Below are 27,653 nucleotides of genomic sequence, written 5' to 3' on the forward strand. Positions count from 1 at the left end.
CTGTACACAGGGTCATTGTCCTACTGGAAAATGAATACTTAAATTCAGATTTCAGGCACATTGAAACAGTTTCTCTTTAGGGCCAGGGTTAATGTCAACAAGCATGATGTTGCCATCACTATGCTTGACAGTAGGGATGATGTCTTTTGGCTTTGCACAGTATTTGGTTTGTGCTTTTGGAAAGAACTTGACTTTTGTATCATCAGACCGCAACATTTTTTTTTCCTTTGTTACTTTATTATTTGCCTTTCAGTCAGGCTCCCAGATAGGCAGATTCTGTGAAATGTGGAAGAGATGTCTGGGAAATTTCTCTTATTTCAGCCAAAGAGTTCTGTAACATGGTCAGTGTTATAGCTATCTTGATAGGTTATGCCATTTTTTCCCATTTTACAAATAACTTCACAGGGCTCCTAGGAAAGTACAAAACTTTGCCAGCTTTTTTTCTATTTTCTTCATAACAGTTTCATCAGATTCATGGGTAGCTCATTAGTATTAATAAGAACGAGACTTATTAGATTTGCAGTTGTAATTGTAATATTCTTTGTGTAAGCATATGTCGCGGAGCACAGATTAATTAAAAATTAGCACCAATGTATCTTATTAATGTATTTAAGTTTTCTTGACACATCACACTAATGCCTAAATTTAATAATAACAAAGTGATTTAATACTTTTTAAGTAAGACATTTTCAGGTTTTTCTTTTTTTTGAAGCCATCACAATACTTCATTTCATTTTTACATTATAGGTAATGCTGGAGACTCCTTAGATCACCCCATGTTTCTTTGATTACAGGCTAATCTCTAATTTTAAAAACAAATAAAAATTAATCTTGCAGATACCTACTCATTTAATATTTTTAATCTGGTGAAAAGCTTTAATTTAGGTAAAACAAGGGCAATGTATTAATTTTGTGTCTACTCATGGCATGTAGGAATTTTCTTATTTGTTATACAGCTTTCATCAGATAAACCAGATACTGTTAATTTGTGTGTGTGTGTTTGTGTATGTGTGTGTTTTTGACTTTTTCTATATTCGTCAATCTGAGTACATGTATAACACAGCACAATTTGTTCATTTTATGTACCATATCTGGATTTATCTTGCCAAGACTGATGACATTAAAGGAAATAGCTAAACGTCTGAACTCTACAACAACTATAGTGATTGAGACTTTTTGTTATGTTTTCAGGGTTATTTGGGGATCCAAACAAGAGAAAAGGTGTAGTAGCAGACAAGGTTTGTTTTGATCTTTCTGGTTTTTTTTTTTAAATTCTTCATCATCACCAAATTACCTGAGCTGGTCATTGGTAAATGAGTCAGAATAGCTCAATAAGACTTTATAGATGAATGATTAAAATCAACAAATGAAAGAATTTTTTGACTATTTAATTTGTTTTCTTAATCAAAATATTGGATTTAATGTTTCTGCAAACATCTATATACCTGTACTTCAAAATAACAATATGCCACCTTAATAAAGGGGTTTCTTTTGATAAACTGCATTCTCGGTTTAAAACTTGTTCTTAAAAAAAGAAAAAAAAATCTGTTTTAATGTTGATACTTTAAAATATATAGTTCTATTTATCTCTTTCTATAATAATGTTTTGGATGATATTAAAGAACAATTCACAACTCATGCTAATATTTTATGTTGCTCATTTTATGCTATTTTTAGTATAAATGGATTACTAATAGGTGTCAAATGCCTCAAGTTTCAGTAGATATTGTCTCAGATATTTACCTCTTTTGATTTTAATCAAATGTAAGGATTACATTTCCAATGTTTTTTTTTTTTTTGTTTTCATATAATATCATAATCCACCTTGAATAGACTAGGAATGCCACATTTGTTTAGAATGACAAAATTAAGGTAACTTTTTTGGTACTGACTGTAAAAATAGTTGTCCTGCTGCAGTTGTTTATAAACAAGTTTACTTGTCAGGTAAACTGACTAAAGAGAGAAGCTTTGTTGTAATGCCTTTTGTAATGAACACCATCACAATGGACATTGCAAACGCAGAGATACCTAAAGCACAGTTGTTTATTTCTCATTTCTTCTGTTTTTCTGCAAACTGTACAAGACATATTAAGTGAATTGCTCAGGTGTTCATAAAGATTAAGTGGCAATAATTGAAATGTATTAACCACTAAGTGACACACTTTAAAATATGTTTTTTAATCATTTTTAGAAATGTTTTCTTTCAGATGGTTGAGATTCTTCTGCAGTATGCTGACCGTTCATTAAAGAAATGTCCAGAACAAGGCAAAATCCAAGTAATGGAGCAGCATTTTCAGGTAGTGGAGTTTAAACTTCCTGTCACATATTTAGCAGTAAGCTGTTCTGATATTTCTTCATAAATTTCTTAATGGTTTATAGTAAGGTGCACAACATTTTTAATCGAAAAATGCATATTAGCCTAGAGGCTGTTCTTTAAACAGGAGTATAAAAATACAATCTTAGGTGTATGTAAAGCATCTTTCTTTTCCATGGATTTGAAAACCTTTCTTTTTGAGTTCACTTCTCATTTAAAAATTGAATAGAGGTTATGCAACAAAAGAGAGCTTTCTTTTATGGTGCATAATGTACTCTAGAAACCATATCTAGAAGTATTTTATACAATGTATTTCAAAACACATAGCAACACTTGAATAAGTCCAGAGAAAGGACTGCTGCACTCATTCATGGAAAACAAAATATAAGCTATTAGAAAACATTGAAGGCGTTCAATAATTTCATGTTAAGCAAACATATCTAAAGCTTTAAAGGTTTATAGAAACAGAATTTCAATTGATATTTTTATTTTCAAAATTTACTCATCAGTAAGTAGGTGAAGACATAGATGGATGGTTGTCAAAGATAAAGTTTCCACAATAATTGAACATATCTCTCAGCATACAGAAATACAGATTCATGAAACAAATCAGCAATTAGTATGATTTAAAGCTCCATCCAGAGTGCAAACCCAAACATTAAATGCAGGATTTGTCTTTTGTATTATAGACAAACAGAATGTCAAATGTTTTGAAACATTTTTATTATTTTTGCAAATTTTACAACAATAATAAAGGTTTCAGAATTGTTGAATAACACATATGAAACTATCTAATAACCCCAAAAATCTCATTTTAGATCTTTTAAAGTAACCAACCGGCCTTTACCTCGATGACAGCTTTTCACACTCTTGGCATTTTCTCACCCAGCTTCAAGAAGTAGCCACCTGTAATACTTTCAGTATAGTTCCCCCATATAAGAAACATTTATTGGCTGCTTTTTCCTCATTGTATGTCCAAATTGAGTTTAGGTTGAGTGACTGTGAAGGCTCTTGGCTTCAATCTAGCTTTGACCTTGCTGCTGCATGGACTTTAAATGGAGTATTGAAACAGGTCGCATGAATTTTTTTTTTGGCCTATGAGAGAGTTGCCTGCAGAATGGCAAGAGAGATAGAGCTGGTCTTTTGGCCATGGCCAGATGGTGAGTGAGTGAAAAAAGTGGAATAACTTATGCCATTCTTATCACAAATTATGAACCAATGGGGCATCGGGCTACAAAATTTTCCTCTCATTCAAGACCATAATAAATGTAAAGCTATACTTCACGCCAATGAGTGCACAAACTGCCCTTTCACACCTGTCTACAGTGTTTTAGTAATGTTTAACTGTTAAATATCAATTTACAAGCAATTATCAAAATTGTAAATATTAATCTCCACAACACATGCAGTTTTCTAACACAGCTTAATTTTCTATGTACTTTATTATGCTACTCTATATTAAAAAAAAAATAAACTACAAATTCTATCCTTTTAATGAATCCATTATGCATCAACATGTTCCTGTATAATATTTTATCCTTTTCTAATATATACAGTAGTAAGAATATAATTTCCATCAGTAACAAAGAAAGGCACTGATTAATTCTGCTTGATTTAATGGCTAATGGACTAATAAAACCTGTTCTACTCAGGTGCTTCAAAAACAGATAAATGTGTTACCTTTTATTCTGTCTCATGCATGCTTGTAAAGTGTCTACACAGCAGACAAAATGGAAACTGCAAACAACACCAACTAACACTGCTGCATTTGAAGCCCAAACGCAGTTGTTGTCTGTGTGGAGTTTCAAAGTGCTAAATGTGAGTTTTCATTTCACTTCCACAAGAAGTATTAAACTAATGGTTATCACCTTCCACCTACTGCACAGTCTACAACATAAATAATAAAACAATAGCAACAACAGCAGTAACAGCAGACTGGTGTAACTTTGAAAGCAAAAATGTGAACAATTAAAATTAAACAATCAACACAGCAACAGGCCTGCCCTGCAAGATTATGATTATATTGGCACCATCATTATTAGTTACCTAATATGTAGGTGAATTAAATAGAAAGGTTCTCAGAAGCTGTCTGTTGTTACAGTCCTGCCTTTGTCGAATCTATTAGCGGTCACGGGACATTGTATCTTTTATTGCCGGGACAACAAATAGTTCTGAGCAGGTATCAGCTTGAGCATCCACTGTGGACATCGCTGCTCTTGTGAAAAAAATGAATATAAATGCCATCAACTCAGAGAGGGAGAGGCAAGTTCATTGTACCACGTGAACGTCACTGAGAGAATAAAACTGAATAATAAAAAAAAAAAAACAAATGCTAACTTTTACAAGTAGCCAAAATTTACACCGGTTGTTACAGACTCACAGCTCACTACTCAAAATGCGGAGCGCCTGGTCTCGAACCTGGGACCTTTAGGTATAAGGCAGCAACTCTTACATCTACACCATTCAAGAACACGTATAAGGTCCCTGTCAATTGACATTTGAGCTTGGGATTTTAACTCCTTGTCAGCAACATGTAAATCAAATGATTTTTTTTCTTTGGTTATGTTTTTGAGTAAAAATGCTTGTGTTTATTTGATATTAGGACTAAAGTCTTCACACATGATATACTTCACGTCATTATTAGTATAACATGGAAAACATTTCTGCTTTAGGTATGTGTTCAGCATTTCTTGCCTCACATTTCCTTTCATCCTACACTTACCCAGATCTTTGTAGACACGAAACACACATGAAATGCATGTATTCTAAATAACTATATACTGTATTATTTACCCTATACAACTCCAGGAACCTCATACGCAGATAGGGAGCCTTGGCTTGAGCTGGGAGAACGTTTTACCCAAGTTGAACTCCATCAAGGCGGGGGATGGGACATCAGGCTGCTTGCTGCCTGTGCTAATCGACACATTTACAAAACAAAAGATGCTGATGGAGAGGTGTGAAGGGATTTAAAGTGGGCCAGGATTATTTTTTTTTGTAGGCTTCAGGGATTATAGTGTTAAAAGGTAACCTGATAGGACTGGGTAATTATAACTCGTGTTCTCAAGCAGTTATTGAAAGAGATTTTGGCAGCTTTGAGCACTCCTTAATTAACCGCTGAACTTTGAAGTGTAAGACTATTATTGGCAAGTTGCTTGAGCTGCGTTTTTAATTTTTATTAATGTTCTCTGGATATGGTTCCATTGAGAAATCAATTTTATAATCCTGCTTTAATGAAGTAATGTGCACCAGCAATTGAAATTAAAATGGTTAAATAAGACATATCTATTGGAATTAACTTAAGCAAGCTCTACTGAACCTAAAATGAAAAGGTTTTCATACTTTGCACTGGGCATGTCTGCGTAACATTAATTCATATCAATACAGTTTGTATATCTGTAAATTCAGCATAAATGAGGAAGTCTACAGATATAATGAAATATAATTATCTACTCTGTTAATAATATAGGCAATTCTGCAAATATCCGACTAAACAACAAAACAACATTCAAACCACCCTCAACCCAATTATTGCTGACACATTCCATAAAATCAGATCAGCATAAAGTCCTAAATATACTGATCCCACGAGTGTGTGGGGTTCGTCTCATTATGTCTGCACTTTAATTACTCCTGATTTTGTATATTAATCACTTCAAATCTTTGAATTTCTGTGCACTTCTTATTAGCATAGTGAACTGCCATATTTACAACCCAGAGATGTGAAGGAATTTCCAGTTTTTATCATATCCAGAAATTGCACTTTCTCTTTTTTCTGCAGGCTCATTAGCAGTAGGAAAGCAGCTGTGCAGATGTGGAAACACAGAAGTGCACTGCTTGTGTGACTAGCAATTGGTGAATTATATGCAGAATGCATTTTTTTTGCACAAAAATTGTCAATAAACATGTGCATCATTAAATAATTAGACATATGTATTTCTTTATATTGCCTGTTCTATATTATATTTACTATTGAGATGTTTTTAGAAAAAAAGTAATTTTACACTTTGATAACAAATGCAAATGTTCAGATGAAGTATGATGCACTATAACTTTATTGAAAATATATTAACATAATATAGTAAGAATATATACTTCAGAATATTTTCCAGAATAGTAAGTGACCTATAGTAGTTGCTGTAAAATTTCCTGTTGAATGGATTTCAATGCCTGCTGTGCCAGATTAAATCAAGCAATTTATTGTGAACGAATGATACATCAATAATGTGCCAACCTTTGGTCATTTTAGCGAATGTTGTAATGTGGTAGCTTGCTCGCGAACTACTGTGACCAGATTTTATACTACTCCTTTTTTGGACTTGCACTGTACATATATATATATATATATATATATATATATATATATATATATATATATATATATATATAGTAGAGTCCCGCTAATCCGAACTAATTGGGATTAGCGAAAATTCGGATTAGGCGGAGTTTTGTCATATAATGTCATATATTGACTTTATGAGGCGTATTAAGCGTCTGATGTGTCAAGAATTAAAGGTAACAAATTACGTATTCTAGTACACTGCTATTTAAACTGTACTGTAGTGTGACTGTGATCGGAGGTAAAATCGATATGACGGGTGGTACGTGAGTAGTAGCGGAAGGGCAGTGACCTAGACCTACGCATTCCTCTTGATTTCCGTTCCCAAACTATGAGTCACTGAGTCAGTGTGCGACCTGCTACTGCTGAGTGATGTGTTTTGTGCAATGTTATTGTTCGTGTGCGCGCACTTGCCCTGTGTTTTGTGAGTCCTTGTGAGTGGTGTGTAGTGTGGTTTCTTTACATTCTGTGCTTGTCCCTGCTGTTAATCATCATGGCAAGCAAACGTAAACATAACTTCGTGTACATTAAAAGAAAAACTGGAAGTGTTGAAAGACTTGACAAAGGTGAAAGTGCCACTCAGTTATCGAAGGAATTTGGTGTCGGGAAAGCAACAATTTCCGATTGGAAAAAGAACAGAGGTAAAATGGAGCCGTTTTGCGCTACCACAAGTGAAAAAACGATTGAAAAACGTAGCAAGACGACAGTGTCTTCTTACGAAAAATTGGACGAAGCACTTTTCTTATGGTTTACACAAGAAAGACAGAAAGGAATCCCTATCACTGGCCCTCTAATTGAAGAAAAGGCACTTCAATTGAACAAGCTCATGGACGGTGACGTTTCATTTACGGCCGTTGACGACTGTGGCCATGAAGAATACACAGATGATGACATTGTGGCAGCTGTGCAGGGAACGTCCTCTGATCTCGACGCAGACGACAGTGAGGAGGAAGGGGACGCGCCGACTGATGTTGTTCCACACACTGCCGCAGCCAGTGCCCTTGATCTCGCTTTGCGCTACGTTGAGCAACATGCCGATGCAACCCCAACAGATGTTATGTTTATGCGGCGTTGGCGAAACATTGCTTCTTCAAGCCGTTTTAGCTCGTTGCATCAGAAGAAGATCACTGACTTTATCTCTTAGATAATGGTTTGCTTTTTACGTTTTGTGTAAATGCTGTACAGAACATGGATTCTACATATGTGAGTAAATTCGAACTTGTTTCAATTTGAAGTAAGGCTGTATTTTGGATTTTTAGTTAGACAGCGAAATTGAAAAATTACAAGTTTCTTAAATGTACATTAAACGTACGACATAACTTGAAAAAACTTGTTTTCTTTACTTTTCCCAGTTCAGAAATTTTATTAAAATTACTGTATTTTTTCCCCTAGTCCTGTTCGGATTAGGCGGATTTTCGGATTAGTGGGGTTCGGATTAGCGGGACTCTACTGTGTGTGTGTATGTATATATATATATATATATATATATATATATATATATATATATATATCTATCTCTATCTCTATATCTATATATATATATCTATATCTATCTATACTAATAAAAGGCAAAGCCCTCACTCACTCACTGACTCATCACTAATTCTTCAACTTCCCGTGTGGGTGGAAGGCTGAAATTTGGCAGGTTCATTCCTTACAGCTTCCTTACAAAAGTTGGGCAGGTTTTATATCGAAATTCTACGCGTAATGGTCATAACTGGAAGCTGTTTTTTCACTCACTCACTCACTGACTCATCACTAATTCTCCAACTTCCCGTGTGGGTGGAAGGCTGAAATTTGGCAGGTTCATTCCTTACAGCTTCCTTACAAAAGTTGGGCAGGTTTTATATCGAAATTCTACGCGTAATGGTCATAACTGGAAGCTGTTTTTCTCCATTTACTGTAATGGAGATGAGCTTGAACGCCGTGGGGGCGGAGTTTCGTGTGACATCATCACGCCTCCCACGTAATCACGCAGTACATAGAAAACCAGGAAGACCTCCAAAAAGCGCTGAAGAAAACATGCATTATATAATTGAGAAGGCAGCGAAACAATAAGAAGCGAGTGAGTGACATATACAACCATATTCATGAGTTCTGCTACTTCGGAAACAAAGCACGATGTAAACCTACACTTTAAATTAAGTTCATAGACAGGCTGCTGCTGGCTTTTGTAATTTAGTGCCTGCCCATATAAGGCCGTCCGTCAGCGGCAATCCAATAGCAAACTCCACTAAATATTCACGGGTGAAGGACTGTGTTTATGGAGAGGAAGATGAGATGGTCAGGGTGGTGTTTGACACAAACTCAGCGAAACTGCGAGAGAAAGTTTTAAGTGCCAGGACTAAGGTAACATTAAATACAGCCACGGACATAGCACGAGATGGCACCAGCACATCTGGGAACCTTCGATGCATGTACACCGAGCGGCTCACGTGAACTGACGCAGTGCACAGATAAAAGGCAACAGTTCCAAAGAGCTGAACAAAACCAATTACACAATTGAAAAGGCAGCAAAAATATGAAGCGTCTGATAAGCATATTCATAAATCCAGCTACTGCGGAAACAAAGCACACGGTGGAAAAAGTCAATGTCCCGCTAAAGGAAGACAGTGTAAAAAAACCCGTGCATGCAGTGTGTCAGGTCTCAGATAAAGAAGAAGACGAGCTGTTTATTGATGCAGTAAGAAACGAATCGATGAAAGAAACCTGTCATCTTTACAACGATTGACAAACACGGAATGTAACTTGAACACAACACATCCTACAAATACGAACCTGATTGAAAGAAATAATGATAATCAAATCCTTGATGACAGCAACACTCAGTAACACTCACAAAACAAATACTGTATATTGACAGTCATGTTACGTTATTTTTAAAATGTTCCCTTTTCTTTTCTAGCTTTTTAACACACTACTTCTCGCTGCGATACGCGGGTATATATATATATATATATATATCCGATCTACATACTCGAATAATGGATACTTTATTCGCCATCAATGATTGTTTTGGTAAAGCCATACTCAGTGTATTCATTAGATGAACGGTAAAAAAGTAAGAGCGAGGGGAGGATGCAGGCTGTAGTGCGTCAACTCTATCTGAATTGCGCGATCACATTTCAAAAATATATCTTTTCAAGTTCTATTTAGTCCATATTTGTCAAACTCAAGGGCCACGGGCCACATCCGCCCGGCGTAATTATATCCGCCCGAGATCATTTTATATACTGTATTATTGTTATTAATGGCCCAGGTATATGAAGCGCTGGTAACACAATAAACTACAGATCCCATAATGCAGCGCTTCAGCTGCCTTGCCGAACACTTACGCGTTAATCAAGTCTAGCTTATGATGCTGCAAGTTATTGCGAAGCTAGCTCACACGATGCTGGAGAGAAAAGTTGATTCTGAAAATAGAGCCTTTAAAAACCGATGGGAGGCTGAGTATATGTTTACTGAACCCGTGTGTCTCATTTGTGGAGCTAATGTGGCTGTAATTACAGAATTTAATCTAAGACGGCACTATGAGACAAAACATCAGGGTAACCTGAATGCAATGCAGAAGATACAGAAAGCAGAATAATTAAATAAGAATCTGACACTTCAGCGGACGTTTTACCGTGCACAATCACAAAGTGATTTCAAGTGAAGCTGCTTTTATGGGAGACACAAATGCACCTTGCCCCACTTTCCCTGTTGCCAAGTAATGTTAAACCAAGTCGTCACTACGGTGTTCCCAAATCGCACTTTGCTGATAAACTGAGCGCACTGAGTTTGCACGGCGCTTTGGTGACTTTGAAGAACAAAAAAAGTCCGTCTACATGCGGCTCGAACCTTGTGCATGTTTGGTAGCACATATCTGTGTGAGAAGCTCTTCTCATTGATAAAGACTAACAAAACAGCACACAGGAGTCGCCTCACTGATGAGCACCTGCAATCCATCCTGAGAATCTCCACAACACAGAACCTCACACCAAACAGAAACGAATTTGTTGCCAAAAAGTGATGCCAGGCGTCCAGCTCTAAAATGACATATGAGCAAAGACAACTGAATGATTTGATTTGTTATTGCTGAAAGGAACACATTTTATTTATATTTCCAGGTTTTGTTATGCAGCATGTTCATATTTGAATTTGTATAATTTTGACAGGATATATTTTTATGGAGAGCAAAATCTTTTGGGATATTTAAAATCTAAGTTTATTTTTTATATAAAATTACATAAGAGTAAAGATATTTGAATGTTTGTTCTTTTAATGTTTACTTTATTTCTAACTTGTATAATTTAGACAGGATATATTTTTATGGAGAGCAAAATATTATAAGTTGTTTAAGGTTTGAGTTGATTTATTCAGGAATAATATTCCTGTCTGTTTTACCATTCCTACCAAAGATATTTCTGTCGACTAAATAAAAATTCCTTCTATTTAAAATTTAAATAGAACTTGAACAAATACGATAGTTCATAATATCCACGCAGACTTGCACGTAAGAGCGGAGTTATCCATTTTAACAAGCAGCGTATTGCACTGATACTGAAATAGCTGTGTGTGTATATATGTAGATATGTATGTATATGTATATATATATATGTTTATATATGTATGTGTATGTATGTATGTGTGTATGTATATGTATGTGTATATGTATAGATATGTATATATATATGTTTGTGTGTGTGTGTGTATATATATATATATATATATATATATATATATATATATATATATATACACTCATCACTCACAACAGTGACAAAACAATTACATTGACAATCATGTTACGTTATTTTCAAAATGTTTCCTTTTCTTTTCATTGCTTCTTTAACACACTACTTCTCGCTGTACGGGTATTTTCAAAATATATATATATATATATATATATATATATAACATATATATATATATATATATATATATATATATATATATATATATATATATATATATATATAGCAAAACCTCCCAAGACCCATCAGGTTTAGGAACTAGGACAATTGGACTATTGGAAAGCTATAGCTTTCTTCAATAACCCCTAATTCCAGCATTCACCTAATTTCCAACTCTACTTCTGCTTTCTTTGCCTCCGGGAGACTATTGGTCTTCTCCCTGACAATCACTCCAGGGTCAGTAATGATGTCATGAACAATCAGCGCTGTGCGTCCAGGAATTTCATCCACAACTTTTGGGGACAGACAAGATAGCTTGTTTGAGATCTTGTCATTGTTCTGACGTCAAGTCGGGGCCGAAATTAAGTTGGGGTGAGACATAAACAGCGAACGAGGCTGGCCGTAGGAGAAATCAAGTTCCCTATCCTTCAACGGTTTCAGAAAATTAATATGATACACTCGTTCAGTAGGTTGACGATTGGGTTGTTTAACCAAATAATCGACAAGACCTTTTCTTTCCCTAATTTCATAGGGACCCTGCCAATGGGCTAATAATTTATAATGCGAAGTTGGGATGAGTACCATTACACGATCATCTGGGACAAATTCCCAGGTTATAATAACGCGACTGTGCTGCTTGTGCTTTTTCCAAATTCTCTTTTAGAATCGGCCTAATTTTCTCCAATCTATCACGTAATTGCGCAATATATTCGAGAATATTTGAAGTAGGAAGTACTAGGGCTGTTCGATATAACGATATATATCGGATGACAATATGAAAACGTCTATCGCTGCACATTACGCTATCGTTTGTTTCGTGGTGTCGCAAAATAAACTATTTACGGCAATATTTTTTTCATTGTTTTGATGGCCACCACGTGAATGCAGACACACTAGCATAGCTGATGAAGACGAGGCAACACCAGGTAGCTCCACACAGAAGGACCTTGTTCCTAAACGAGGGGCTACCTCTGTAGTATGGAGATGGTTTGGATTTGAAGAGTCTGACACGGACCAGAAAACGGTACTGTGCAAATTATGCTGCAAACCGATCGCTACCACAGACTCCAACACGACAAACCTCTTCTACCACCTCAGCAAAAAGCACGTGAGCGAGCATGCAGATAGTTTACAACTAAGAGGCAGGCCACGTAGGATATTACAGTTGAAAAGGTACTATTTAAACGAGCATGTTAAAAGCTTGGAAGATTAATTGCTACCAAAACAATTTGCTTAAGGCATAATTTTCCCTGCAGCGTTTGCTGTCAGCGTTTATCTTGTTAAAATTATTGTAGCGTCTTCCAGACGTAATGACGATCGAGGCGGTCACTTGGTTAGTTCCCTCTTTATTAAACACAAAAAAAAAAATGGTTGCTGTTGGCCACAACCACGCCGAACAGACAGCAATCCAAAAATAAACTCTCTTAGCTAGGGGCAACAAGATCGTCGTCCACTCCACCTTCTTCACAACGCTTTCCCCCCTCGCCCGCCTCGGCTCCACCCCCCATCCCTCCGGAACCTCCTTTACCTTCCACTCTATTACAGTCCATCAGAAATAACAGGGACAACAGAATAAATAACTGAGAGGGATGTAAATCACAGAACACAAACTGCAGAACAGAACTCTACAATAAAGAACAGTAAGCTACATTACGTTTACGCCACAACTGCATTAACACGGCAAATCTCCGTTAACGAGTTACCGCGGATCGCCCCGTGCTTGGGGCTGGACGGCATCAACACGTTAGCGCCGTCCAGTCCCACGCACAGGGCGATCAGCTGTAACTCATTAACGGAGATTTGCCACACTACGATGTGCAAATTAACATTTTACTAGAATGTAGCCTAAAAAATATTATATTTAATATTATATATTTAATATATTTTTGTCGTAAGCCTTATTGCTGCTACAGTTTGAAGTACAATGTTTACATTTGGTTTTGACAGTTAATGTTAGACTTGTATTTATTTTGTTTAAAGGGTTTATTGGCCTTATATACTTTAGTTGTTAGTGCTTTGATCCTTTTATATTTAATATATGTTGTGAGAGTTATTGCTGCTACAGTTCACATTTTGTTTATGTCAGGCATTTTATATAGCAGTATTTTATATTGGGCCTTTAGTAATTTGTTTTTGAAAAGTGTTTTATATTTGATACATTAACATTTTATGTTTACATTCTATGTCAAACATTTGCTCAAATGTTCTAAATAAAAGAACAGAAATAATTACAAGTTGAGTACTTCTCATTTTTGATTTTTTTAATTTAAATGAAAAAAAAGGAGTGTTGATTATATAAACTATTCACTGAATACAAAGAAAATGTACTATATCGTGATATCGGGATATGAAATGAAATATCGGGATATAAGATTTTGGTCATATCGCACAGCCCTAGGAAGGACCTCCTCTTCTCAACCTTCTTTTAACCTATCCTTTAAACCTCTGGGTTGTCTTCCATATAATAATTTAAAAGGGGAGAAACCCGTAGAGGCCTGTGGGACTTCCCGGTATGCAAACAAAATGAGAGGAAGTAACTGATCCTAGTTTCTTCCATCCTCGTTAACTACTTTGCGTAACATCTGCTTTAATGTTTGATTTACACACGTGGACAAAATTGTTGGTACCCTTCAGTCAATGAAAGAAAAACTCAAAATGGTCACAGAAATAACTTTAATCTGACAAAAGTAATAATAAATAAAAATTCTATGAAATTTAACCAATGAAAGTCAGACATTGATTTTCAACCATGCTTCAACAGAATTAATAAAAAAAAAAACTTATGAAACAGGCCTGGACAAAAATGATGGTACCCCTAGAAAAGACTGAAAATGATGTGACCAAAGGGACATGTTAATCCAAGGCGTGTCCACTAATTAGCATCACAGGTGTCTACAATCTTGTAATCAGTCAGTGGACCTATATATAGGGCTCCAGGTAGTCTCTGTGTTGTTTGGTGACATGGTGTGTACCACACTCAAGATGGACCAGAGGAAGCGAAGGAAAGAGTTGTCTCAGGAGATTAGAAAGAAAATTATAGACAAGCGTGTCAAAGGTAAAGGCTATAAGACCATCTCGAAGCAGCTTGATGTTCCTGTGACTACAGTTGCACATATTATTCAGAAATTTAAGATCCATGGGACTGTAGCCAACCTCCCTGGACGTGGCCGCAGGAGGAAAATTGATGACAAATCAAAGAGACGGATAATACGAATGGTAACAAAAGAGCCCAGAAAAACTTCTAAAGAGATCCAAGGTGAACTTCAAGCTCAAGGAACATCAGTGTCAGATCGCACCATCCGTCGTTGTTTGAGCCAAAGTGGACTTCATGGGAGACGACCAAGGAGGACACCATTGTTGAAAACAAATCATAAAAAGCCAGACTGGAATTTGCCAAACTACATGTGGACAAGCCACAAAGATTCTGGGAGAATGTCCTATGGACAGATGAGACAAAAATTGAACTTTTTGCCAAGGCACATCAGCTCTATGTTCACAGATGGAAAAATGAAGCATATCAAGAAAGAACACTGTCCCTTCTGTGAAACATGGAGGAGGCTCTGTTATGTTCTGGGGCTGCTTTGCTGCATCTGGCACAGGGTCTCTTGAATCTGTGCAGGGTACAATGAAATCTCAAGACTATCAAGGGATTCTAGAGAGAAATGTGCTGGCCAGTGTCAGAAAGCTTGGTCTCAGTCACAGGTCATGGGTCTTGCAACAGGACAATGACCCAAAACACACAGCTAAAAACACCCAAGAATGGCTAAGAGGAAAACATTGGACTATTCTAAAGTGGCCTTCTATGAGCCCTGACCTCAATCCTATTGAGCATCTTTGGAAAGAGCTGAAACATGCCGTCTGGGTAAGGCACCCTTCAAACCTAAACCACTGGAGCAGTTTGCTCATGAGGAGTGGGCCAAAATACCTGCTGAGAAGTGCAGAAGTCTCATTGACAGTTACAGGAATCATTTGATTGCAGTGATTGCCTCAAAAGGTTGTGCAACAAAATATTAAGTTAGGGGTACCATCATTTTTGTCCAGGCCTGTTTCATGAGTTTATTTTTTTAAATAATTCTGTTGAAGCATGGTTGAAAATCAATGTCTGACTTTCATTGGTTAAAATTCATAGAATTTTTATTTATTATTTCTTTTGTCAGATTAAAGTTATTTCTGTGACCATTGTGAGTTTTTCTTTCATTGACTTAAGGGTACCAACAATTTTGTCCACGTGTGTAAATGTTCTACCGATCCGTCAGTTTGCGGATGGTAGACTGACGTTTTCAGATGTTTTATACGGAGTAATTTAGCAACCTCCCTGAACGTCTCTGAAGTGAAGGGAGTCCCTTGATCTATTAGAACATCTTTGGGGATTCCAGCACGAGCGAATATCCCTACTCGTTCCCGTGCGATATTCTTTGTATTAGCTGAGCGCAACGGAATAGCTTCGGGGAATCAAGTGGCATAATCTACTAGGACTAAAATATATTTGAAGCCCTTTACTGAGGGTTCTAAAGGGCCTACAAGATCAACTCTGACTCGTTCAAATAGAATATCAACAAGGGGAAGGGGAACTAGAGGAGCTCGAGTCCGCCTTGGAATCTGGCGAAGTTGACACTCCGGATACGAAGTGCAAAATCGTTGAACCTCCTCGTTAATTCCCGGCCAATAAAATTGGAGCTTTATTCTCTCCAAAGTTTTGTCGGAGCCTAAATGAGCTCCCAGAAGGTGAGCATGCGCTAACTCACACACTTGTCGCCAAAAAGTGCGTGGGACTAGCAGCAGTGCTCGCACTTCACCCCCGTGTTTTGCCACTTTATATAATAAATCATTTTTAATTACAAAGAACAGCATTGATGGTATGGGATCTAGGGTTATATAACCCTTGGCAGATACTATAGAATTCCTGGCAAACTTTAAGGAATCATCATCGCACTGTTCTCGTTTAAACGAGGAAGGTGTTAACAAAATTTGACACGATAAATCTTGTATTGGGTTTTTATTGACCTCAATGGGCGGAGCTAATGCCCTTACGTCCTCCCCGTTAGCGGTACTAGTTCCCGCAGAGGACGCTGGGACATCAAATTCTTCATATTGGGTACCCTTATGGGTCCGAGCTACTGAGGGACACGGCGTGAAAGCAGTCGGAGCATTATTCTCCATGACTAAGCCTAAATTCTTTTTCGGTACAGTTACATTATTACCGCTATTGATTTTATTCCAATCTGTACCCAATATGACTGGAAAAGGTGGATCCTGTAATACAGCCATGGCCATTCCAACTACGTTGTGATCCACTGAAACCGCACATCGGGCTGTTTTGTAATACCTGATGTCCCCATGAATACATTTCAGACTAGTTTTTAGTTTAGTCCATTGTTGCGGTAAAACTAAACGGGCAGAAACAATAGAAATGTTATTCCCCGAATCAAACATTGCCCTTATTTTCCTACCATTTATAAGAACTATAAGAAGAGATAAAAGGTTAGTCACCTTGGCGCAATACCTTTACCCCTTCACCAAAGAACAATCCATGGGCTCCGAAGTACAGTTAGGGGACAGGTGTCCAATCTCCCCACACTTGAAACAGCGAGGAAGGTTGATCGGTCTGTCTCTTTTTCGAACGGTAGGAACTGGAGTTTGCCGGGTGGGCTCAGGGGCTGCCCCACGTGCCTGTTGGGTGTGATGAGAAAACCGTTCTGATCACCCCAATTTACAAGCCGCCCAGTGACGCGCCACAATCTTGATCAATGTATCCATGTCCTCGTAGTTATGTTTTCAGACCTGCTGGGCGATCTGGTCAGGGAGAGCATGCACAGAGTTTTCACAGGCCAGTAGTTCGGCAATTTTATGTGAACTATTTATGTCTGGTCGTAACCAGCGACACACTTTGCCCCAAGCTTCAATAGCCTGGGTTCTCAAACTGCCACTCCCTCCATTCATTCGCCTGCTGTTCTGCTGATATGCCGTAGAACTTCAAGTTTTAGAGCATCATATTTGGCAGCCTGCTCCTCGGTTAAATCATAGTAGGCTCTATGCGCCGCCCCCTTCAGGTAGGCAGCCAGTAGGTACTCCCATTCCGACCATGGCCATGGTTTCCGGTTAGTGGTACGCTCAAAAACTACAAAATACGTCTCAATGTTGTCATCTTTTGTTAAATTTGTTAGTAGTGTAGGTAATGACCGAGCGGTCTCCGTTCGTACTGAGGCGGCTGCACGGGCTTCAGCTTCAGCTAGCTGTGTCCCGGTCTCGCCCATCTGTACTTTTAATGTGCGAAGTTCGCCCATAATAGTGGACAGCGCGGTGTTCAGGTCTTGTTCTTCTGACATTTTCAAAAAGGAAAAAGAAACAATCCTTGTCAACTACGCCAATTGCAGGATTTTATCCCATGAAAATAACTTGTGAGTCAGGAAAAGGTTTTGGGACCGTCCCTGTATATTGCCCTAAGACAATATACAGTATGAAAAAAAGGAGATCAAAAGACTTAAATTGGAAGTACATTTGCCAGTTTTACTTTCGGAAAATCGTGGATTTATACAAAAAGGATTATGGGAACAGGATATGGTTGGCATGAAGTGACGTTAGGAGCAGGAACTGGAAGTAACGTCATTTAGTTGAGCTTGAAGTGATGTGATCTGGAAGAGCTGGAAGTGATGTCATTGGGGATGGCCGGAAGTGACGTCGTCACGGCCATTTTTATACCCGGACGTGGAGGCAATTATTTTTCTTCTAGTTTTCTGTGGAAAGAAGAGATTTAGGTAAGTACCACGTGACCAACCCATATCTCGCGATAGTTCACTCACCTTTAGGCCGGAGTGACATGACATGACGCATGCTGCAGCGGACACTCCTGCTACGCAAGCGTTGTAGTGTTTATACTTGCGTGCTTACTTTATGTAAATCTGGAGGAATCCACCACGTGGCAGTGCGAGATATTATCACGGTGAGAACATGTTCGGCTTCTCTGGGTTGTGAATTTCCTAGAACACATATTAAATTCTGATGACACCTTACCACAAGGAAAAGGATGTTTACTGATTAAATCCATCAATCCAGGGATGTGTCCATTCCAGCAAGCATTGGGCACGAGTGACAAACAATCCCTGGACGAGGCCTCAGCTCATCGCAAGGTGAATACAAGCACACATATACCCTAGCGGCACCAAATCTGCATATCTTTGGAAGGAAACCGGAGCACAGTGTGGAATGCAAGCAGGAAATAGCAGCAACATAACTCCATGCGAGACAGCAGTGCTACCACTCCGCCACCGTGTCACCTCCATGTGTGTAATTATTGCCCCCATGTGTGTAATTATTAACAGTATTCATTATTTAAATGAAAGTATATGTAAAATGTAACACACACTTTTTAATGCATTTCATCATGAAAGTAATACCAAGTATAAATCGAAGGATTCTAAATGTGCAGAGAGTTGGAATATCATACATTTAATTTGTTCTGTGTGGTGATCTATTGCTGCTTGCTGCTGCTGTGAGGTCCAAGAAGCTTGTACCAATTAAAAACTGGGATGATGTTTACGATGGTCTGCTTTAATGATAAAGTAAACTACGAGGTTAAAGTGGACATTTCAAGATTAAAGCCGAAATTTCCACTTTAATCACAAAATACACGTTTTCACCGTGTCGTTTATTTTTTCTCAGTTGCTCAAATACAGCGCTATACATTATGTGGCTGTTGTGAAGTTGCAGGAAAAAAAAGACGGCACAAAAGATGGTATGTGAGACTTTTAAAATGTATCGTGTCATTACGATTGGGAATATGCGACGCTTGAATATAAAAGCACCACGAATGCATCTGTATGTCGGCATTTTGCTTCACCATATCGAACCATTCATCACATCGATCCCCGTAGGATCTGCATAGAGGCTTTTTGTCACATGTAGATAGTAAACAGAGACTCTGACGTCACATTCCGACTTTTAGCACACTGCGCTCCCCGACTTTTTGCTGGTACTGTAACTTGCACACGTGTCGCATTAATTTCTGAGGACCTGCTCAGAGGACCCGTGAAATGAACGCTGGGAACGTGTGGCAGCCATGATGCCTAAACTGGCCCTTAGGCTCTTTGACTGCCTCCTAATCGCACTTGTGTGACAATGTGTATATATATTTTATCTATACTAATAAAAGGCAAAGCACTCACTCACTCACTCACTCACTCACTGACTCATCACTAATTCTCCAAGTTCCCGTGTAGGTAGAAGGGTGAAATTTGGCAGGCTCATTCCTTACAGCTTCCTTACAAAAGTTGGGCAGGTTTCATTTCGAAATTCTACGTGTAATGGTCATAACTGGAAGCTATTTTTCTCCATTTACTGTAATGGAGTTGAGCTCGAAAGCTGTGGGGGCGGAGTTTCGTGTGACATCATCACGCCTCCCACGTAATCACGTGAACTGACTGCCAACGCAGTACGTAGAAAACCAGGAAGAGTTCCAAAAAGCGCTGAAGAAAACATGCATTATATAATTGAGAAGGCAGCGAAACAACAAGAAGCGAGCAAGTGACATATACAAGCATATTCATGAGTGCTGCTACTTCGGAAACAAAGCACAGTGTAAACCTAAAGTTTAAATTAAGTTCATAGACAGGCTGCCGTTTGTCATTCCCACGGGTAATGCGGGATACAAGTTTAATGAGAGGACGCAGGATATAAACAAGAAGTTTTGATCACTTTGTAACTAAGTTAAAATTGCAGGTGAGGGGCTGTGCTTATGCAAATTCCGAGAGACTGTGTTTGTGGGGGATTGACAGTTAAGGCGGGTGTGGGAGTCACGTCATCATCTCCCCTCCCATTCACCTCATTTACTCTTTGAACTGAGCTCCGCAGCTAACGTAGTGTTACGGAAGCGAGTTTGTGACGCTGCCACCAAATACTCACAAAAAAATCTACAAGTTAATACACACGCTGTCTCTACAGTTTCTCCACACTGAATCCTCCAGGCACTACTTACAAAAGGTTACATTGACAATCGTGTTACGTTATTTTTAAAATGTTTCCTTTTCTTAGCACAAGCACAGCTGAGAAGCTTCGATGCATGTGCTCCATAATGCGTTAAAAAATCACGCATTTAATCGCACTTTGCATTACAAGCAAAGGTGAACTTCTGTCAATGCATGATTTCCTGGTACACCAATTACATTGATCAGCGCTTCCCGATTCATTTTACCCTCGCACCCCCTTGGTTTGAGAAGAAGTATGAAAAAATATGAGGTTAACACAGAAAAACAGATCGCCAATTGAAGCTTTATGAATAATCGATTCGCCATCAATAATTGTTTTGGTAAAGCCATACTCAGTGTAATCCTCATTCCATTTTAGAATTTTTCCGCCACTAGCCATGATTAAATGAACGGTAAAAAAGTAAGAGCGAAGCGAGGGTGACTTATTCAGGCAGGCAGGCGACAGCTCAATAGCTCGAATTTGGATATAAGTGGGTTCTATTTAGTCGGCAGAAATATCTGTGTTAGGAATGGAAGTTGAATTTAGTCTTTAAATTTTTATGGTAAAGAAAAAGTTATGCAATGATGACTAAATTTAACTATATAAAGTCAAAACTTTTATTTATATTTATATTTATATATATATATATATATATATATATATATATATATATATATATATATATATATCATTCCCAATATATAAAGTCAAAACTTGAATATATAAAGTCAGCGCTGGAATATATAAAGTCAGAACTTGAATATATAAAGTTATTCCCAAATATATAAAGTCAAAACCTGGGTATATAAAGACGGTGTTGGAATATTTCTGAATATATAAAGTAAGCGCTGGAATATATAAAGTCCATCCATCCATCCATTCCCTAACCCGCTGAATTTGAATACTGGGTCACGGGGGTCTTCTGGAGCCAATCTCAGCCAACACAGGGCACAAGGCAGGAACCAATCCTGGGCAGGGTGCCAACCCACCGCAGGACACACACAAACACACCCACACACCAAGCACACACTAGGGCCAATTTAGAATCGGCAATCCACCTGACCTGCATGTTTTTGGGTTGTGGGAGGAAACCGGAGCGCCCGGAGGAAACCCACGCAGACACGGGGAGAACATGCAAACTCCACGCAGGGAGGACCCGGGAAGCGAACCCGGATCTCCTAACTGCAAGGCAGCAGCGCTACCACTGCGCCACCGTGCCGCCCTATATAAAGTCAAAACTTAAATATATAAAGTCAGCGTCGGAATATATAAAGTCAGCGCTGGAATATATAAAGTCAAAACTTCAATATATAAAGTTAGCATCAGAATATACAAAGTCAGCGCTGGAATATCCACCCATTTCCCAACCCGTTGAATCTGACCACAGGGTCATGGGGGTCTGCTGGAGCCAATCCCAGCTAACACTGGGTGCAAGGCAGGAACCAATCCTGGGCAGGGCACATGCATCATTTTCAAAACATTAACCGAACAGTGTTTAATTTTCTGAATCCGTTTTTTTTTTTTTTAAACTTAGTTCAGTTCAGAGTCGTTTCAATCAATAGATTTTGACTTTGACTTTATATATTCAGGAGTGAGTTTATATCCTCCGATGTTGACTTTATATAATCAGGAATGACTTTATAAATTCCGACGCTGACTTTATATATTCAGGTTTTGACTTTATATATTTCAGCGCTGACTTTTTACACTCACCTAAAGGATTATTAGGAACACCTGTTCAATTTCTCATTAATGCAATTATCTAATCAACCAATCACATGGCAGTTGCTTCAATGCATTTAGGGGTGTGGTCCTGGTCAAGACAATCTCCTGAACTCCAAACTGAATGTCAGAATGGGAAAGAAAGGCGATTTATGCAATTTTAAGCATGGCATGGATGTTGGTGCCAGACGGGCCGGTCTGAGTATTTCACAATCTGCTCAGTTACTGGGATTTTCACGCACAACCATTTCTAGGGTTTACAAAGAATGGTGTGAAAAGGGAAAAACATCCAGTATGCAGCAGTCCTGTGGGCGAAAATGCCTTGTTGATGCTAGAGGTCAGAGGAGAATGGGCCGACTAATTCAAGCTGATAGAAGAGAAACTTTGACTAAAATAACCACTCGTTACAACCAAGGTATGCAGCAAAGCATTTGTGAAGCCACAACACAAACAACCTTGAGGCGGATGGGCTACAACAGCAGAAGACCCCACCGGGTACCACTCATCTCCACTACAAATAGGGAAAAGAGGCAACAATTTGCACAAGCTCACCAAAATTGGACAGTTGAAGACTGGAAAAATGTTGCCTGGTCTGATGAGTCTCGATTTCTGTTGAGACATTCAAATGGTAGAGTCAGAATTTGGCGTAAACAGAATGAGAACATGGATCCATCATGCCTTGTTACCACTGTGCAGGCTGGTGGTGGTGGTGTAATGGTGTCTTGGTACCCTTTAGGCCCTTTAGTGCCAATTGGGCATCGTTTAAATGCCACAGGCTACCTGAGCATTGTTTCTGACCATGTCCATCCCTTCATGACCACCATGTACCCATCCTCTGATGGCTACTTCCAGCAGGATAATGCACCATGTCACATAGCTCGAATCATTTCAAATTGGTTTCTTGAACATGACAATGAGTTCACAGTAGTAAAATGGCCCCCACAGTCACCAGATCTCAACCTAATAGAGCATCTTTGGGATGTGGTGGAACGGGAGCTTTGTGCCCTGCATGTGCATCCCACAAATCTCCATCAACTGCAAGATGCTATCCTATCAATATGGGCCAACATTTCTAAAGAATGCTTTCAGCACCTTGTTGAATCAATGCCACGTAGAATTAAGGCAGTTCTGAAGGCGAAAGGGAGTCAAACACCGTATTAGTATGGTGTTCCTAATAATCCTTTAGGTGAGTGTATATTCCAGCGATGATTTTATATATTCAACTTTTGACTTTATATATTCAGAAACAAGTTTGACTTTATATATACCGACGCTGACTTTATTTATTCAAGTTTTGACTTTATATATTCCAGCGCTGACTTTATATATTCTGACGCTGACTTTATACATTCAAGTTTTGACTTTATATATTCCAGCGCTGACTTTACAGTATATATTCAAATTTTGACTTTATATATTCTGACGCAGACTTTATATATTCATAAAATCAATGTAATTGCCTGTTTGGCACCCCATAGTATATATGTGTGTGTGTATATATGTACACATGTATGCATGTATGAATGTATGTATATATAGAGATATATATAGATATGAGAACAACACTCATATCAATGACAAAACAATTACATTAACAATCATGTTAAGTTATTTTTAAAATTTTTCCTTTTCTTTTTCATAACTTCTTTAACACACTACTCCGCAAGTGGGGTATTCTGGTATATATATATATATATATATATATATATATATATATATATATATATATATATATATATATATATATATATATAAAATATATATGTGTGTGTGTTTGTGTGTGTATATGTATATACTTTAAATGGAAAGAAAAAAAATACCATTCCTGGAAGAATTTACTTCTGGGTATTGTCCATTTACTGGTTTATTCATATGGCTTGATAACTTTTTCATGCATTTAGTAGTATTGAAATTTTTTCGATGATCATTGATTTTTATCACAATTTTAAAATTGCCCATAGTCTACTATTAAAACTGTTTTTGATTGTTTTGTATCTACTTTAGCTTGTTTTTATGATTTTTTTCATTTTAGAATTATTATTTTTGAAATTTTTATGTGCTTTCCATTATGTTGAAATTATGTACCACCTTTTTAAATGTGCTTTGTGGGTGGAACTCCAGAAGGCAGGGCCACCATGACATCACCACTCCTGGGTCCTCACTCTGGCTGTTTGAGGCCAGAGAAGATGAAGCTCAGGTGGCAGACTGAGCTTGTAAAGGAGTTTATAAGTATTGCTGTTTTCTTTGGATTTAACATTTTTGTAACTTATTGCCCTGTTTTCTGGATTTAGAATAATATATAATGTTTTAGGACTAGGCACATAATTTGTGTACAGTTTAGTTATTCTGTTTTTTGCAAATAAACTCTGAATAGATTAGGATTACCATTTTAGTTTTGTTTTGACAAGTCAGAGTTGCCATAGTTTATCTCATTTGTAAGGCTTTTTTGTATATTTAGGCAGTTTTTTTATAGTATTCATCTTTCCTTTTCACTTACTGTTTTCTATTTCACATATTCCTAGTTCTAGACTCCTTAGTCTAGTCTTTTGGTGTCACGCGAGTCTTTTCTTACAGGATCTTAATGTCATTGTCCTTATACTTTTCTGTATAACTAGCTTTCTTACCCATCTAAGACAGGCTGACATCTAAGTAATCAACGTAGACCTCCGCATTAATGTTTGCAATGTACCATGCATTGTCATGCCTCTGATATATGCCATTTGGTATGGTATTCGTAAAAGCAGTGTCAATGTTTGTAATGAATCATCTATTAGAATGACAAATGCAGTGTATCTTTTTACTGATGTTCATATTGTGCCATCTTTTGGAATGACAGAAATGTAGCAATTCAATGGAAACAGACAGACATTTATCCTTTTGTTATGGTGGATAATTTTTATGTTAAATTACTTTGATATCTTCATCTGCTAGTTCTTGTAGGATTTGTTCTTATATTTTAATCCAGTCCTATTTTTTTCTCTCTTTTATGTCATAGTCTGTCACTTCTCCTTTAGTCTTTGCAAAATTCCATTTAAAGTTATTTGTTTTGAATGATAGTTGGTTTCTTGCCCACCAGATACAATCCTTTCCTGCATATTTATTTTTTCAATTGTCTACTTTCTTTTTTTCCTGTTTTTAGACCATAACAGCTAATAATGTAGTCTTTAAAGATGATTTCCATTCTGCTTTTTTGTTTTATTCCAACGTTTGTGGACCATTGTGCATTAAATGTATTTAATTTCTTTGATATTAAATTCCATTTACGGTAGTCATTTAACAAAGTATTGAAAAGCATTTTTTTCACTTTGATATAAAGTCATTTTGTAACTTGATCATTAACTTTGGTTAGAGTTTCTTTTCTTTGCATAAACATTGTTCTGTTCCCTGAATGTAGCATGGTATTGCTCAAAGTTCTACAAACCGGATTCCAAAAAAGTTGGGACACTAAAAAAATTGTGAATAAAAACTGAATGCAATGATGTGGAGATGGCAAATGTCAATATTTTATTTGTAATAGAACGTAGATGACAGATCAAACGTTTAATCCGAGTAAATGTATCATTTTAAAGGGAAAATATGTTGATTAAAAATTTCACCAGCGAAAAATTGCAAAGACTTTGCATCTATCATCATCAACTGTGCATAACATCATCCAAAGATTCAGAGAATCTGGAACAATCTCTGTGCGTAAGGGTCAAGGCCGTAAAACCATACTGGATGCCCGTGATCTCCGGGCTCTTAAACGACACTACACCACAAACAGGAATGCTACTGTAAAGGAAATCACAGAATGGGCTCAGGAATACTTCCAGAAACCATTGTCAGTGAACACAATCCACCGTGCCATCCGCCGTTGCCAGCTGAAACTCTACAGTGCAAAGAAGAAGCAATTTCTAAGCAAGATCCACAAGCTCAGGCGTTATCACTGGGCCAGGGATTATTTAAAATGGAGTGTGGCAAAATGGAAGACTTTTCTGTGGTCAGACGAGTCACGATTCGAAGTTCTTTTTGGAAATCTGGGACACCATGTCATCTGGACCAAAGAGGACAAGGACAACCCAAGTTGTTATCAACGCTCAGTTCAGAAGCCTGCATCTCTGATGGTATGGGTTTGCATGAATGCGTGTGGCATGGGCAGCTTGCATGTCTGGAAAGGCACCATCAATGCAGAAAAATATATTCAGGTTCTAGAACAACATATGCTCCCATCCAGACGCCATCTCTTTCAGGGAAGACCCTGCATTTTTCAACAAGATAATGCCAGACCACATTCTGCATCAATCACAACATCATGGCTGCGTAGGAGAAGGATCCGGGTACTGAAATGGCCAGTCTGCAGTCCAGATCTTTCACCTATAGAGAACATTTGGTGCATCGTAAAGAGGAAGGTGCGACAAAGAAGGCCCAAGACGATTGAACAGTTAGAGGCTTGTATTAGACAAGAATGGGAGAGCATTCCTATTTCTAAACTTGAGAAACTGGTGGTTTTGGTCCCCAGACGTCTGTTGAGTGTTGTAAGAAGAAGGGGAGATGCCACACAGTGGTGAAAATGGCCTTGTCCCAACTTTTTTGGGATTTGTTGACACCATGAAATTCTGAATCAACATATTTTTCCCTTAAAATGATCCATTTTCTCAGTTTAAACTTTTGTTCCGTGATGTATGTTCTATTCTGAATAAAATATTAGAAGTTGGCACCTCCACATCATTGCATTCAGTTTTTATTCACGATTTGTATAGTGTCCCAACTTTTTTGGAATCCGGTTTGTAGTTGCCGAATACTTTTAATGTGCTACTCCACAATAGGGTGTGAGTAAGTATTTGTATTTTGTCGAAAAGTTTTCAGAGGTCAGGAATACAGCTGCAAATGACTGAATTGTCCCTGCTCTTCAACTGCAAAAAAAGGCAAAGTGCAATTCATGATTATTAAAATCAGTAATTTTATGAGGTCAAATCAACATGAAGACAAAAATATTGGTATCTCTAAACTAATATTTTGTAGTACAACCTTCGGAGACAATATTTGGAATGAAATGCTTCCTGTTAGGCAAAGTGTCAATTTCAGCTGTTTTCATATATTTTCCAGTGAGATTAATGTAAGGACTCCTAATAGACTGTGGCACTGTTCTGTAGAACAGTCCAGTTTCTTATTCCCATTCATTTTGTTTTGTGTCATTATTCTGTTGGAGGACCTGTAACTGAGATGCAGCTTTCTGACACTGGGCTGTACGTTTCATTCCAAAATGCCAAGATAGTCTCCTGATGTCATTGTGCTCTGCACAGATTCAGTAAACCTGATGCAAGAGGCAGCAAAGCAGTTCCACAACATCACAGGAAATCTTCTGTGCTTCACAGGAGGGATGGTGTGTTCTTATCTTTGAAGACTGTTTTGTTCTCTGTGAATCTAGACTTGGTAAGATTTG

The 27,653-nt window shown here is 37.8% G+C and overlaps 1 protein-coding gene across 1 annotated transcript in view; it reads left to right on the forward strand.

Moving 5' to 3' along the window:
• Window positions 1–27,653, forward strand: part of vps8 (VPS8 subunit of CORVET complex) — a 740,642-nt gene that overhangs the window by 210,449 nt on the left and 502,540 nt on the right. The window contains exons 21-22 of the mRNA XM_039755059.1: window positions 1,192–1,238; window positions 2,208–2,297. Coding sequence (XP_039610993.1) covers window positions 1,192–1,238; window positions 2,208–2,297 — 137 coding nt within the window. The remainder of the gene's footprint in view (window positions 1–1,191; window positions 1,239–2,207; window positions 2,298–27,653) is intronic.

This window comes from Polypterus senegalus, chromosome 6, assembly GCF_016835505.1.
Source record: "Polypterus senegalus isolate Bchr_013 chromosome 6, ASM1683550v1, whole genome shotgun sequence".
In the NCBI taxonomy this organism is placed as follows: Eukaryota; Metazoa; Chordata; class Cladistia; order Polypteriformes; family Polypteridae; genus Polypterus; species Polypterus senegalus.